The sequence below is a fragment of the Lepisosteus oculatus genome, chromosome 14 (assembly GCF_040954835.1).
Source record: "Lepisosteus oculatus isolate fLepOcu1 chromosome 14, fLepOcu1.hap2, whole genome shotgun sequence".
In the NCBI taxonomy this organism is placed as follows: Eukaryota; Metazoa; Chordata; class Actinopteri; order Semionotiformes; family Lepisosteidae; genus Lepisosteus; species Lepisosteus oculatus.
The window spans coordinates 45377781-45392480 of NC_090709.1; the positions used below are offsets into that span (position 1 = coordinate 45377781).

Genomic DNA, 14700 nt, shown 5'->3' on the forward strand with positions numbered 1-14700 from the left:
CGCAGGTGATTCACTCCTCCTAACTAGGCGGCGCTCTGAGGTGCAGAGAAGTTTATATCCGGCTGAAGAAACACCTCTTTCTCAGCTCCGCTTCTCTCTTGTTTTGAAGCTGCGGCCGCGCTAACGAATGACGTCATTATACTACGCGACCCTGCATGTACTTCACGTGTGGGTGACTGAATAATTTTCTTTAGATAACGAAAGTTGTTGTTTTTCTTTAAAATAACTTCAGGTTCTGAATACGTAACGTCTTGTCGACTGTGTTTATACTTGAACAGAGCACAGCCCTGACAACAGGATCTGTGAAGAATAAAAAATAAGTTGTTCTGTTTAAACTTCGGAAGTCAGCCTTTGTTTCTGACCGACTCTGAAGAAGGATGGCGGAGTGCTTGTTAAATCTGCAAACCCAGCTTGACTCTTTCATGCACGTTTTGCTCAAATCGATCGTGTATGAAGTGTCAGAAGTTTTTGGAAACAGGATGTCTGACTCCGTGAACGAGTTTCAAGACAAACTCCGCAACATCTCCCAGATCCTGGTGAGACGGGCCGTGTTTAAAATCACACAGTGTGTGGAGGACAGTGTCGGGAGTGAAATGGCGCAACTGAAGAAGGAAAACGAGAGCTTGAAGTGGAGATTGCAGCTGTGGGAGAATGAGTTGGGAGCAGAAGGATATCAGGGACCGACAGATCATGTTGGACACACGCTTCCCTGTGAAGTCCCTGCAGGAATAAAGGAAGAAATGGACACGAAACTAGAGCTGTCAGGTCAGTGTGGTGACTTGTATGTAGTCGGGGTGTGTGCGAGTTTAAAAACAGTGTCTTTAACTTCCTCACTGGTGAGAGTATAGTGGAGAGATGCAGAGTGAAGTGGGAAAGACTTGTGTGTTGTAGTAACGGGATTCTTTACTGGAAACTGAACTGTTTTGTCTGGTTACGGTAATAAACACCTCGTTCAGATTCAGCAATTGTTTCACTGAATCAGTGAGTAAATACAACGTCATTAGGAAAGAAAACGTATAGATATTGTTTTTACGTCGTATTGGCTTTTTATATATTTACTGATGAATGTGTATAAAACAATGATTTTAATCGGTTTAAGTATTTCAGTCCTCCGGTCCTCCTCTTCTCAATGCAGTCTTAATCTTAATGTACTGTAGTGTCCAGTCGGTCAGTGAGTCTGCATTAACCCCTCTCTCTCAGTGCTGTGTTATTGTACTACAGTGTCCAGTCATTGTGTCTGTATTAACCCCTCTCTCTCTCAGTGCAATGTTAGTGTACTTTAGTGTCCAGTCAGTGTGTCTCTATTAACCTCTCAGTGTCAGTGCGGTGTTAAATGTAGTGTGCAGCGTTATGTGTAATGTAGTTGTGATATTATTCCAGTAGACTCGCATTTTATACAGCAGTTTCGGTCCTGACAAAGCCTGTATATCCAAAATTGCATATAATCAGAACACCATCCTTAAATGGAGCGGAGGGGCGGAGCAGTAGCTCTGTGGCTAAGGATCTGCGCCTGTGGCTGGAAGGTCGCAGGTTCAAATCCTGCGGCCGGCAGAGGAATCCTACTCCATTGGGCCCCTGAGTAAGGCCCTTAACCCCAACTGCTCCAGAGGTGCTGTACAATGGCTGACCCTGCGTTCTGACCCCAAGCTGCTCTCTCTATCTGCTTGTTTCATGGAGAACAAGCTAGTGTATGCAAAAAGATAAATTCCTAATGCAAGAAATTGTATAGGACTAATAAAGTAATCTTATCTTATCTTAAACAACTCATCTGTCACTGTACTAGCATGTCCATGTATATAGTTTAAATTACAATAAAAACAGTGATACAATTGAACTTTTCTTGTCTTGCTTTTTTTCCTCTTTGTACTTATATTGATGTTCATGCTGCATGATAACTAGTGACTAGTTCCCAAAGAGCAGCTCAGCTGCGTGCTGTTAAGACTTGAATTTTTGGGGATTCCCACATCATTTACATTTTTATTTATAGTATTTGATTTTTTTTTCACAGCTGACTGGCTAAACATGAATTTGTGTAAAAATATGTAACGTAAAATATGAGTCTGCTGTATTTTAAATCCTTTTTCAAGTTATGTGTTCAGAGATGAAGTGTGTTTGAATCTGTGATGTATATCAAGTTCTGAAAATGAGTTTTGAAAAGTTAATTTACTTACTACTGTTGTGTCATACAAATGACAAAGTTCAGGTGTCAGTGAAGCAGAAGTCTCTTTATTTCATATGCATATGGAAGTCTGGCTTCCAACCACCGGACTTAAAAATAAGTAGCTAAAGATGTTCTTTTATACCTTTAAACAAACAAGTTACTATGACGCATTCTAAACAAATGATAAGACTGCAACACATGCCGATTAATTATATCTAAGTTGCAGACTAGACAACAGTTAGTTCTTTTCACGTTCTGGGCGTACAGCCAGCTTACCAAATACATGCCCTTTACCTTACTGACCAAGAACAGGCAGCATCTTTAAATATTTGGGCGCAAAGCTAACTTCAAGACACTAGACTGCATAGTTTGCAAAATACAAAAAAATACAATAACAAAAAAATGATATTATCATCTCACTTCCCAGGTCTCTCCCTTATCTCTTCACTGCCAAATAATGTCTTTGCTATCTGAAATTTAAATTTTAAGCTAGTACTTTTTGTGTGGATATTACTTCCTTTTGAGCACTACTCGAAGCTCGTGTTAAAACTCAGGGCTCAACAACCCTTTACTTTTCAGCATTTACATGTGGAGAAACAAGTAATAGGTTTATTCCATGCTGAAAAAAAGAAGAAAGAGAACACAACGTTTCGGCCGTGGAGCCTTCTTCAGGTGTGAGAGAGACAGGGCAGTAGGCAAAGGTAAAGTAGCGGGAGAACAAAGGTTGGGAGGGAGGAGGAGTGAGAGGCGGGAGCAGGGGACAGAAAGAGAGGCCAATCAAGAGGTGTGAAGTCAGAATGGGTGCAGAGAGGTGTGAAATGAAACTTCCAATGAATGGAGAAAATTTAAAAGAACAGTAATCTGTCGTTAAGGGAAGGGAGAATGTGTGATCCTAACTGCAGAATAATTTTAGTTTCGGTGGTCTTTCTGATGTATGAGTTCGGAAAACCGTCTTTGAGAACACAGACGGAGAGATTAGTGTGATCGTGGCCGTCAGAGGTGAAATGAGAAACAATGGGCTTGGAGAGATCTTTAATCTTCACAGCCCTGACGTGTTCTCTGAAGCGGTCTCCGAGTCTCCTCCCTGTTTCTCCAATGTAGATGGCTGGGCATTTACTGCAAGAGATACAGTAAATAAGGTTGCTGGAGGTACAAGATGCTGTCTGGGTGATCCGGAATTGTCCTGAGGGGCCTTGAATGAGTGTGGTGGTGGCTGTGTACTTGCAAGTGATACAGCGAGCTCTGTTGGAAGGGAAAGTGCCTGGTGTGGATGGTTGTTGAGGGCGGTCAAGGGAGCTGTGAACAAGGAGGTTACGCAGATTAGGTGGTCGGCGATATGAGATGATAGGGCGATCAGAAAAGAGGGCCCCAATGGAGGGATCATCCTGTAGGATGGAAAAGTTCTGGGTAATGGTCCTGGGGATAGGAAGTGTGTTAGGGTGGTAAGGAAGCACCAAGGGAATGCGGTTGTTACGGCGGGAGTTCCTGATCGGGTTGATGGTCCGGGGGGTGTTTTTGGCTCGGGCAAGGGCCCTGTCAATAACACTGCTGGGATATCCTCTGTTGATAAAAAATGATTACATTTCGAGGGCTTGGTTCTCGAAGTCGATGTCGTCGCTGCATAGTCGTCGTAACCTAAGGAACTGTGAAAAAGGAAGAGAGTTTTTAGTGTGGTTGGGGTGAAATGAGCTGTACAGGAGGTAGCTGTGTGAATCCGTGGGTTTGTAATAAACTGAAGTGGACAGTCGGGGGTAGTTGATAGACAAGTGGATGTCTAGAAACGGAAGAGTGGTGGAAGAAATGTTAACCGTATATTTGAGGGACGGGTGGAAGTTGGTGAAATGGTGCAGGAAAAATTCAAGCTGATCGTTGGAGCATGTGGCGGCACCGACGCAGTCATCAATATATCGTTTGTAGAGGTCAGGGACATAGCCAGTGTAGGAAGCGAAGAAGCGTTCTTCTACCCAGCCGACAAAAATGTTGGCATAGCTGGGTCCCATTCTGGTGCCCATGGCAACTCCACTGACCTGTTGGTAAAAAAGATTATTGAAAGAGAATGCGTTCAGTGTGAGGACCAATTCTGCAAGGCGTACCAGGGTGTGGGTGGGTGGATCAAGCACTGTGCGTTTGTCCAGCGTGTGCTTGAGGGCTGTAAGGCCGTCATTATGGGGAATGACGGTGTACAGAGATGTGATGTCCATGGTAAAAATGTGGCATTCGGTACCCTGAAATTGGAAATCATTGAAAAGTTTGAGCGCGTGGTTGGTGTCTTTGATGTATGAGGGAAGATCTTCAACCAGCGGTCTCATGAGGCTGTCGAGAAAGGCTGAGATGTAAGTAGTTGGACAGTTACATGCTGATACGATGGGGTGTCCAGGGGTGTCCGGTTTGTGGATTTTGGGGAGGAGGTAAAATTGAGATACCTGTGGGTGTTCCATGATGAGCCGGTTCGCCTCCTGGGGGAGCTCGTTACTGCTGATAAGAAGGGAAATGGTGGATACCACTTCCTTTTGGTAGTCAGTGGTAGGGTCCTGTTGGAGAGGGAGGTAGGCAGAAGTGTCAGTTAGTTGTCTAGAGGCTTCAAAGATATATAGATCTTTACGCCACACCACAACAGCACCTCCTTTGTCCGCTGGTTTGATGACGATATCATCCCTGTTGCGGAGAGACTGGAGCGCCTGATTTTCTCCTTGGGTGAGGTTAGACCTATGTTTACTGGGTATAGAGAGTGCCTTGGGAGCTTGATTAGTGCATCGGTTGATGAAATAATCAACTGGTGGAAAACGGCCAGAGGAGGGAGTCCAACAGCTCTGTTTGGGATTAATGTTGTTAATGACATCAATAACCGGGTTGTTATCAGCTGCCTGTGAAGAGGAATCGTCGGCAAAATGTGCTCTGAGACGGATCCTGCGGTAAAAGCGGTTAAGGTCGACATTGGTCTGGGGGATGTCCAGCTTCCTGGGAACTGGTACAAAACTGAGCCCTTTGCTGAGGAGGGATCGCTCATCCTGTGAGAGGGAAAGGTCAGAAGGTATGGTGACAACAAGGTTAGGGTTGGTGAGGGTGTCCGGGGTGTTGATGGTTTTCTTCTGTAGAAGATGACTGAGTTTTTTGTCCTTCTCTGTAGTGAGAAACTGGTAGAGTTTAGAGTTGAGAGATCTAATGAGGTTAGTTATGAAGGGAAGATGGTGTGGAGCTGTCAGCCGTAGAAATTCCTTAGCCTCTTTGATGTTGTTGTCAAAAAGGATAATCTGTTTTTTGAGGGAGAAAATGGTAGAGAGCATTAGTTTCCTAGAAAATTGTTTTAGAAGTCTCTGAGTGTTACTCTGGGTGTTATCAGAGTCAAAAGAAAAGGTATTAAATTTAAGGCGAAATCCTTTAGGGATGATATTATGTCGACGACATCTGTAAAGGAATAGAAGGTGGTTAGAAAGCCTGGTCTTGGAACAGATAGCTGTGAAGAGACGGAATGCTGGTTTAGTGAGAGAAGCGGGCAAGTGGCCCAGGGAGGAAGAGAAGGTATGACGAAGAGATCTAGAAAAAGATTTGGAGGAAGGCATAGTGGGTCGCAGCAGCTGTAGGCGGTAGTAGTTCAGGTGGGTAGCTGCATCAGCATGCGTATGTAAATTATGCTATGTAAATTATGCGTATGCGTAAATACATGCGTATGTAAATTATGCTGCATTCTGATTGGTTAACTCTGGAGTGACGGGATTTCTGACAGAACAGAAAAAGGAGACGGAATCGGGTGGAGAAAGGCGTGAACAGCGTTACCCGACCTGCACATATCTCTGCAGCCCCTCCCGAGGTGTCTGCTGATTTATCAGGTAAGAGCCGTCAACCCGAACTAATACCTTTCTTTTTAAAAAGGTCTGGAGTTTTATTTATTTTTTACCGATGTCAGGTTTAAGGTGCATCAGAAGCGCATTCGGGGTCTGTGGGTCTGTCAGAGATGAAGTCGGACCCTCGTTTGCTACCGGTGTTGAGTCTCTGGGTGACAACAGCCCGCATGTTGTGAGATAAGTGTGGAATAAGAAGTTTGAAACCGGGTGAGACGGCATGTACGAGGGTAGGGGTTAGACCACCGTCCATCTCTGATCAGAAGAGTTTATTTTTCGCAATAAACTGCGAGCTCTTACAAAGAGGCGTGACGAAGCGCGCCTCGGGACGTCGTAGCTGTGTCCTTTTTAAAAACTCTGAAAAAGTAATCGGTTTCTCATTGTGTCCTTTTTACGTTTCTCTGCAAGTCAAGGGCCGTTTAAAGATTCGACCCCTCTTTCGAGCCACCTATGTAAGAAAGTTGGGATTAACAACCTCCTGTGTCATAAGACCATTGTTTTATATATATATGTGCTCCAAGTCAGGGGTGCCCACCAAGTCGATTACGGAGCGCTTGCCAGTCGATCGATCGCAAGAATGTTTGGGGAAAAAATGAGCTATTGGACTTTTGTACTTTTCGTTACAGTAGTTCAATAAATGCGTGATTCTATGTTCTCCTGAACTCCGCGCCTCCTCCCTCCCTCCCTCTCTCGGTCCTCTGACGGAGCGCAGTCAGCTGTGCGCTGTTTTCAGAGTCTCCCTCTCTCGGTCCTCTGACGGAGCGCAGTGGGCGGTGCGCTGTTTTCAGAGTCTCCCTCTCTCGGTCCTCTGACGGAGCGCAGTGAGCTGTGAGCTGTTTTCAGAGCCTCCCTCTGTCCTCTGACGGAGCGCAGTGAGCTGTGAGCTGTTTTCAGAGCCTCCCTCTGTCCTCTGACGGAGCGCAGTGAGCTGTGAGCTGTTTTCAGAGCCTCCCTCTGTCCTCTGACGGAGCGCAGTGAGCTGTGAGCTGTATTCAGAGCCTCCCTCTGTCCTCTGACGGAGCGCAGTGAGCTGTGAGCTGTTTTCAGAGCCTCCCTCTGTCCTCTGACGGAGCGCAGTGGGCGGTGCGCTGTTTTCAGACCCTCCCTCTGTCCTCTGACGGAGCGCAGTGAGCTGTGCGCTGTTTTCAGAGTCTCCCTCTCTCGGTCCTCTGACGGAGCGCAGTGAGTTGTGCGCTGTTTTCAGAGCCTCCCTCTCTCATCCCAGCGTCAGCAGGGCCCGCTTGTCGGCACGCTCGTCTCCATTGGGTGGTCTGAACCAAACCTTTGAGCTGACGTTGCCATTAAACGCGACCGAGAAATACTCCAGCCTGCTGTCGGAGTAGGAGGGGGGAGAGCAGAGGGATGAGGCCAGTTCAGAGAGGCCATGAGGGGTAAAGACCAGGGGGGGTATTTGACCAGGACGCTGGGGTAACACCCCTACTCTTCTCCAGAGACACCCCGGGATTGTTAATGAGCACAGAGAGTCAGGACCTCGGTTTGACGTCTCATCCGAAGGACGGCGCCTGTTTACAGTCCAGTGTCCCCCGTCACTATACTGGGGCATCAGGACCCACACAGACCGCAGGGTGAGAGCGCCCCCTGCTGGCCCCACTCACACCTCTCCCAGCAGCAGCCTCAGCTCTCCTCCCAGGAGTCTCCCCTCCAGGTACTGGCCAGGCTCACACTGCTGGGCTTCAGGTGTGAAGTAGTAGTTTTAGATAGATAGATACTTTATTGATCCCGTGAGGGAAATTGCAGTGCAACAGCAGCTTCACACAGACAACACAGCCACAGTGTAACGAATGATACAATACTAATAATAGTACAATACAGACAATACAATCAGTACAGTGAGGGGTGCACTAAAAGAGTTACTCACAGTCCGGACACACACAGAACAAACCAGAACAGAACAGTACACAGTCATATTGCACAATATGACTATAAATATAGATGTAAATATAAATGTATTGCACGGGTCCCTGGCATATATTGCACAAAAAATGGTTGTAAACGGGAAAGGAAAGAGAACAGATGTAGCAGTAGATGTGTTCAGTCCAGAAACAGGTCCCTGTCAGTGTTGCCTCTGCCCAGACGCAAGGTGGATGTGTTGTACAGTCTTATGGCAGAAGGCAAGAATGACCTCCTGTAGCGCTCCCTGTCGCACCGTGGATGAATCAGTCTATTGCTGAACGTGCTCTTCATTCCTGCAAGCCTGTCATAGAGGGGATGGGAGACGTTGCCCATGATGGCCTCTAGTTTGGACACCATTCTCCTCTCTGGTGTTTTAGAGTATACTGGTCAGCTCAAGCACCAAATAAATTGTAATGGTTGGAATTTTTGATAAGAGATCATAAGGCTATCGAATTGTTCTACCTGCAGAGTGAGTTATGGGTGAATTTTCAAAAGCATTGTTTAAATTTTAATGGGGGGTTTTTCTTACCGTGTTGGAGTTAAAAGCCTCTCAACCGAGAGGCACTGTCGATTGCTTCTGGCTGTCGGGATTTCTGACGTCATTGACTGGCCTATGGGGCGGGGTATATATATATATTTTCTACAAAAAAAAACATTTCAAAAGGAAACATCTCACGCATATTAACACTCCACGTAATAAAAACAACGGCGGAACGGCGGTGATTGTCCGTTATCAATCTACGTCGCGCTTCATCCTCCTCCTGAGGTCCGCCAGGATCCTCTCCTCCAGCTCCCTCGCTCCCCACTCGATGTTGTGCCGGATGAGATTGTTCCTCGCGTCCCACAGGCCTTTTTTTGTGAGGGACAGCAGCAGCCACATCAGGAACTGCGTCCCCCTGTCCAGTCCGGTAGGTGCCAGCCCCAGCAGAATGTACTGGTAACTGAGCACCGCACCCGTCCCCAGGAGTTGCATGGTGTTGTCCATTCTGCCCCACACCGCCTTGGCGAAGGGGCAGCTCCAGAACACGTGCTCCTGAGTCTCCTCGACGAAACACGTGTCCCGGGGGCAATGCGGGTTCCTGGAGATCGAGTGTCTGTAGAGGACCTCTCTGGTAGCCAGTCTCTTGTGTACGGCCATCCAGTTGAGGTCCTTCAGTTCTTTGGGCTGCGTCCTGTCCCAGACTTGTCTGGGAACTCGCAGCCTTTCGTTGGCGATCAGGTGCCCCCTCACCTCTTTGTACAAAGCTCTGTGGTTGGTGCAGAGCTCTGGCTGTCTCGTGGCCTCGTACCTCCTGCTCCACTTGACAGCGTGGGTGTAGAACTTTGGTCGCCTCTCTGCCTTGGGCCCAGTGTTTGACCACTGGACCAAGTGCCTCATCGGGACGGAGAGCCACAGCCTGACAAAGTACTGGTACTTGTGGCCGATGGGCTCCCGCAGCGCCCGACAGAGGTTGCAGAAGAAGATGCAGGCGAGTTTCAGGGGGAAATGTGGGACATCCCGACCCCCTTCCTCGACCGGCTGACACATCCGGTTTCTCGTGATGGACTCGTACCTGCCGCCCCAGACGAAGCCGAAGATCATCCCTTGCAGCACTCGTCTGAGTCTGGCCGGCAGCGGGTACACCACCGCCAGGTAGACCAAAGCCGGCAGGACGTCTGCTTTCAACACCATCACTTTCCCTGTGTAGGACAGCGACCGCGTTTTCCACAGACCCAGCTTCGCATTCACCTTGGCGATCCTCTTGGTCCAGTTGTTGGTCTCGTTGTCCTGGCTCTGGAAGGAAACCCCCAGTATTTTGAGGGGCTCCGTGCAGAGCTTGAGACCCTCCGGCGCTGTCGTCCTGTGCTTCCAGGGCCCGAAGAACTTCAGTTTTCTCTTTCGGCGGTTGAGTTTCGACCCCGAGGCTCTGGAGTATTGCTCCATGATCTGCAGGGCCCTCCTCAGCCCCCTGTCCGACCTCAGGAACAGCGTCGTGTCGTCGGCGTACTGGGAGATCTTCAGGGTTAGGGTTAGTCGATGACGGGGTCCCGTCTCACCGCCTCTGCTAAGGGCTCTGTGAAGAGAACATAGAGAAGGGGTGAAAGGGGGCAGCCCTGTCGCACTCCGGATTCCTGGGGAATGAAATCCCCCAGGTTTCCGTTCACGTTCACTCTGCTGCCCACGTCAGAGTACAGAATCTGAATCCAGCGGCTGAAACTCTCTCCGAAACCGAAGCGTTCCAGCACCCTGAACAGATAGCTGTGGTTCACTCTGTCGAAGGCTTTCTCCTGGTCCAGGCTGACCACCATCATGGGCACGTTCCGGTCCCCGGCCCAGGCGATGGCGTCTCTGGTCAGCTGGAGGTTCCAGCTGACGGATCGCCCCTCCACCCCACACGTCTGGTCGCTGTGGATGACGTGGGGGAGGGCGGTTCTCAGTCTGGCGGTCAGGAGCTTGGACAGGATCTTTACGTCCACGCAGAGCATCGTGATCGGCCTCCAGTTTTTGAGGTCGGCGGCGTCTCCTCCCTTGAAGAGCAGGGAGATGACGCCCTCCCTCATGGTGTCTCCGAGTTTCCCCCGGCGGAAGATCTCCTGCGCCACTTCCACCAGATCTGCCGCCAGGGTGTCCCAGAAGCAGGTGTAGAATTCCTTGGGGAGTCCGTCCGGCCCTGGCACCTTGCCATTCTCCATGGACAAGAGCGCCGCCTTCAGCTCCTCGGCCGCGATCGGACCCTCCAAGTCCTCCCTCACCTCCTCCGGTACTCGTGCCTTCAGCTCCTCCAGAAAAGCATCGCCTGCCTCCACCTCTGTCTGCTTTTCTGAAAACAGCTCCGTGTAGAAAGCGGTGGCCGCTTCTACCTTGTCGCTCTCGCCCAGCAGTTCCTCTCCATTTCCCCGTCTCAGGCCGTGGATCACCCTCTTTTTCTGGGCTCTTCGGACCTGATTGAGTTTGCGGAGCCTCTCCTTCAGGTCCCGTGCCCGGGCTGAATTGAAGGCTCCTCCCCCGTTAGCCGAGCTGTACTCCTCCTCGAGTTGCCTCTGGAGTCGTGCAGCTTCCTTCCTCTCCCTGGCCGCCTTCCGTCTGCAGTACGTCTGCGCCAGGGTTCGGGTCCTGTCCTTCACCGACTCCCACCATTCCACCACGGAGCATTAACAGATAGTAAGAGCTCGTTTCCATTAGTAAACTTTTAAAGGACTTGGATACTTGTGCAAGGCACTGTAAGTGAAAATGGGAAATGGGGAGAAATGTGCACGTTTATCTTGCTGTTCTAGTGTGAAAGAACATATTGAAAATTATTACAACGTTGTACATTTTATTTGTACAATTCACTGTGCTCCTTGTTGCTGGATCCTGGTGTCTTTTTTCATCATTTTACAAAGAGCTTTCTCTCTCTTTTCCTAACTGATAATTTAAACCACAGTGGACACTGGTTTTCTTTTCAGCTTGAATTCTCTCACTCATATTGCAATCTTACTGCAGGTCCCTCATCATGACGGTCCTGGGTGTTGTCCTGACGGTGTTTTGCTCTCAAGGTAAGAGATCAGAGTTGTCGTTCGCTCGCCTGTGAAGAAATGCTGTCCACAAGCAGGTACAGTCACGTCCAGAGAGCTGTCTCACTGTTGTGTGTTTTAAGGGAGCTGAAGTGTCTCTCTGTCTCTGTCCTCTGTTTCCCAGTGTGCTCTGCTCTCCTCCCTGTGTCTGGGCTCTATGGGGACACTGTCGCTCTGCCCTGTGATGGGAGCTCCTACAGACACATTCCCGAGGAGAAGAAGATTGTACTGTGGGAGACAGCTGACCGCCGTGTGCTGGAGTTCTACAGTGGCCAAATCCACACTTACCCAGGGTTCGAGAACAGAGCTGAGCTGTCCAGAGAGAGGATGAGAGATGGAGATTTCTCCCTGATCCTTCATAAAGTGACGTTCTCGGATCAAGATATCTACGAGTGTCGATTTGTGGATGACAACAGCGACAGGAAATTCCTGGGAGATGTGAAGCTCACAGTTCTAGGTAATCTCCTTTCTCTCCCTTGTGATCCGAGCAGTTTGAGGGAAGCGGGTGTTTACAGTGTAGTGATTCCTGACTCGTGTCGACTAACCTGACCTACAGCTGTTTTCTCTCTCAGTTCTCCAGGGTGCACCAGCATCTTCTGTTTATCATTTTTTTCCATCTCCTTCATCCCAAACCCCAGATCAGGACCCCTGGTGAATTTTAGCCAGGGCTCAACTCAGACGATGTTGGGGTATATGACTGAATTCACTCTTCAGACCAGACAGGGAATTCTGGGAGAAGACCATGTGACTTGCCCGGTGTTGCTGACCGCTCCCTTGTCAATGTCTTCCTGTAGGACACGAGGACAACATCAGTCTCTCCTGGGGAGACCCCCTCAGTGTCCCTCTGCGCACACAGCAGGCTGTAGAGCTGTGGTTCAGGCCTGAGGGAGGAGGGTCTCGCAGGCTGTGCTCTGTGCTCGACAGCACTGTGACCCCAGACTCCAGCAGGCTGAAGGTTCAAGACCAGGTGCTGAAGATCTCCAGTGTGAGAGCTGAAGACGGGGGCACTTACACAGTGCAGGACTCCCAGGGGACCCCCATCAGCACTGTCCACGTCACTGTGGGAGGTGAGAGTGGGGCTCCAGTGTGACTCTTTCACCAGTGTCAGTCCCTGATGTGTGGGGTCAATAGGAGGTATTGGATTAGGTATTGATTACCTGACATTTCATTTTTCAGGATTTTTCATTAAGGTTCTTGAATATATTTGAACTTAGAACTCTAAATGACTGTTGCTGTTATGAAACTTTCTTCAAGTTCACGACTTAAATGTGATCAATACTGTCTCCTCTGAGTGAGTGCAGTCTTTACAGCTGATGAATTGCTGTCTGCATCATTCTTTAACTCTGCTCCTTTCCTTGAATTTCAGCTCGATCAGAAGTCCTCACCCTGCAGTCTGGAGACAGTCTGACTCTCCCTCTCCACACTGCTGCTCCAGTGAAGGTGCTGTTTGATCCTGCAGGATCTGCCCAGTCTCCCAGAGTCTTACTGAGCAGCGCAGGGCTCCCTGGCCCCGGGTACGAGCAGAGAGTGTGGGTGCAGGACGGCTCTCTGACACTGCGCTCCCTCACACCAGCTGATCAGGGGAGCTACACAGTGAGGGACCTTCAGGGAAACACCATCAGCACTGCGATCGTCACTGTCACTGGGGGAGGTGAGTCTTCATTACAGGACAAACTGAGTTAAACTGATCTCCACCTGAACTTACCTGCTTATGAAGAAACAATACTTGAGCTGTTTCAGTGCTGATTTTCTCCTGTGGTTTGAAGCCGATCACACAGGTCCAGTGTGTCAGCTGGTGTTTCAGAGACGGCAGTTTTCCAGCTCCTCTCCTGGTGTTTCTCGGGCTCTGAGCTGGGATGTGAAACTGGGCAGCAAGAACACTCTCTCTCACACCGGCTGCTGGATAGTTTTTCTTTTCCTTCTTGCTGTTGTAGGTTTGCTCTCTGTGTGACTGTCTCTGCTCTTGTGTTTTCAGAGATGAGGAGGGTGTCATGGCTTGGAATTGTTTTAGTCATCACTGCGATAGTGGCTGTGCTGATGGGTGCTGCACTGGGTGCTGTTGTGTGTCAGAGACGGTGGAAGATGAGAGAGGAGAGAAACATGATACCAGCTGAAAGCAACAATATTAATATCCATAAAGAAAATGGAATCCTTGAGGGATCTGAGAAGTTCAGTGATGCTGTGTCCCTGCGCATGGAGGAAGACGATGGTATAGGAAGTGAGATTGTTCCAGTGGTGAATCAGTCTGCTTCAGTTCCCAGTGGATCCAGTTCTCCCAGTGTTACTGCAGGAATCCCTTTAGGCACAGTTATTGTGAAAGACCCAGAGCAGAAGACAGACTCAGGATATCCATCTGAGGAGGATGATGGTGAGCAGCCTCCTGCAGGTGAAGAAGAATCGACAGTCCAGGAGCTCAGTGGAGGGTCGACCCCAGCTGACCCTGAAGACCAGTCGAGTCTGGAAGAGCCTCTGCTGTCTGATGGAGGAGATCAGTGACCTGACCATCACAGCCAGTGTAGCCGGCCAAGTTACTGGTGCAGCTGTCGGACATCCCCGTCAGACAGTGCAGGAAGCCAGACTGGCCTTTGCACAGTAAACTTGAGCTCCTTCCACATTTCAGCGCAATAGAACTAAGTTTTTATTCCCTCACAGCTTGTGTGTATTTCAAAGACGCAGGCAGAGAGAGACCCCCTGGACCCACAGAGCTCTTCCCCACCTCCAGCAGCCTGATCTTCATCCAGGGGCGACTCTCCCCACAGGAGCCTCACCCTCACACAGAGGGGCCCCTCTCCTGCCTGCTGCAGAGCTGAACAAAGACCACCAGTCTGCCTTGAACAAAACGTCGAAGAGATCAGGAAGAGAGCCTCAGGACCCAGGCAGCCCTGACACTCTGCCGCCCCCTAGTGGCAGCTCCTGGGTACTGACTGGGACCTTCCCTCTGCTGGTTCCACTGGGCCCAGCCCTGTTGACAGAGCCCCTCAGCGCTGGATCTGTAAAGATGCATCTGGACAAAAACCTGCCCTCAGGACACCTTCGTGTGCTGCTGCCAAACTTGAAAGTTACACTGCAGTAGGGGCAGGACGTAGGACTGCACTGAGTAGTTTCAATCCACTTTTAAGCCTTTTGTTTTAAAAAGACAATCTTATAAAATTAAATCTTTTGCTTTAATTTTATTTTAAAGAAATGTGAAATTAAAGTAGCATTTGATTAGGCTTATAGATAAATTACTTGTATATTTATATTGTATATATT

The 14700-nt window shown here is 49.0% G+C and overlaps 1 protein-coding gene across 1 annotated transcript in view; it reads left to right on the forward strand.

Moving 5' to 3' along the window:
• LOC138243434 (uncharacterized) overlaps positions 1-14664 on the forward strand; it is a 421149-nt gene extending 406485 nt beyond the window's left edge. The window contains exons 3-7 of the mRNA XM_069199036.1: positions 11378-11430; positions 11573-11905; positions 12243-12515; positions 12815-13099; positions 13424-14664. Coding sequence (XP_069055137.1) covers positions 11388-11430; positions 11573-11905; positions 12243-12515; positions 12815-13099; positions 13424-13944 — 1455 coding nt within the window. The 5' untranslated portion in view covers positions 11378-11387 and the 3' untranslated portion in view covers positions 13945-14664. The remainder of the gene's footprint in view (positions 1-11377; positions 11431-11572; positions 11906-12242; positions 12516-12814; positions 13100-13423) is intronic.
• The last annotated feature ends 36 nt before the right edge of the window (positions 14665-14700 follow it).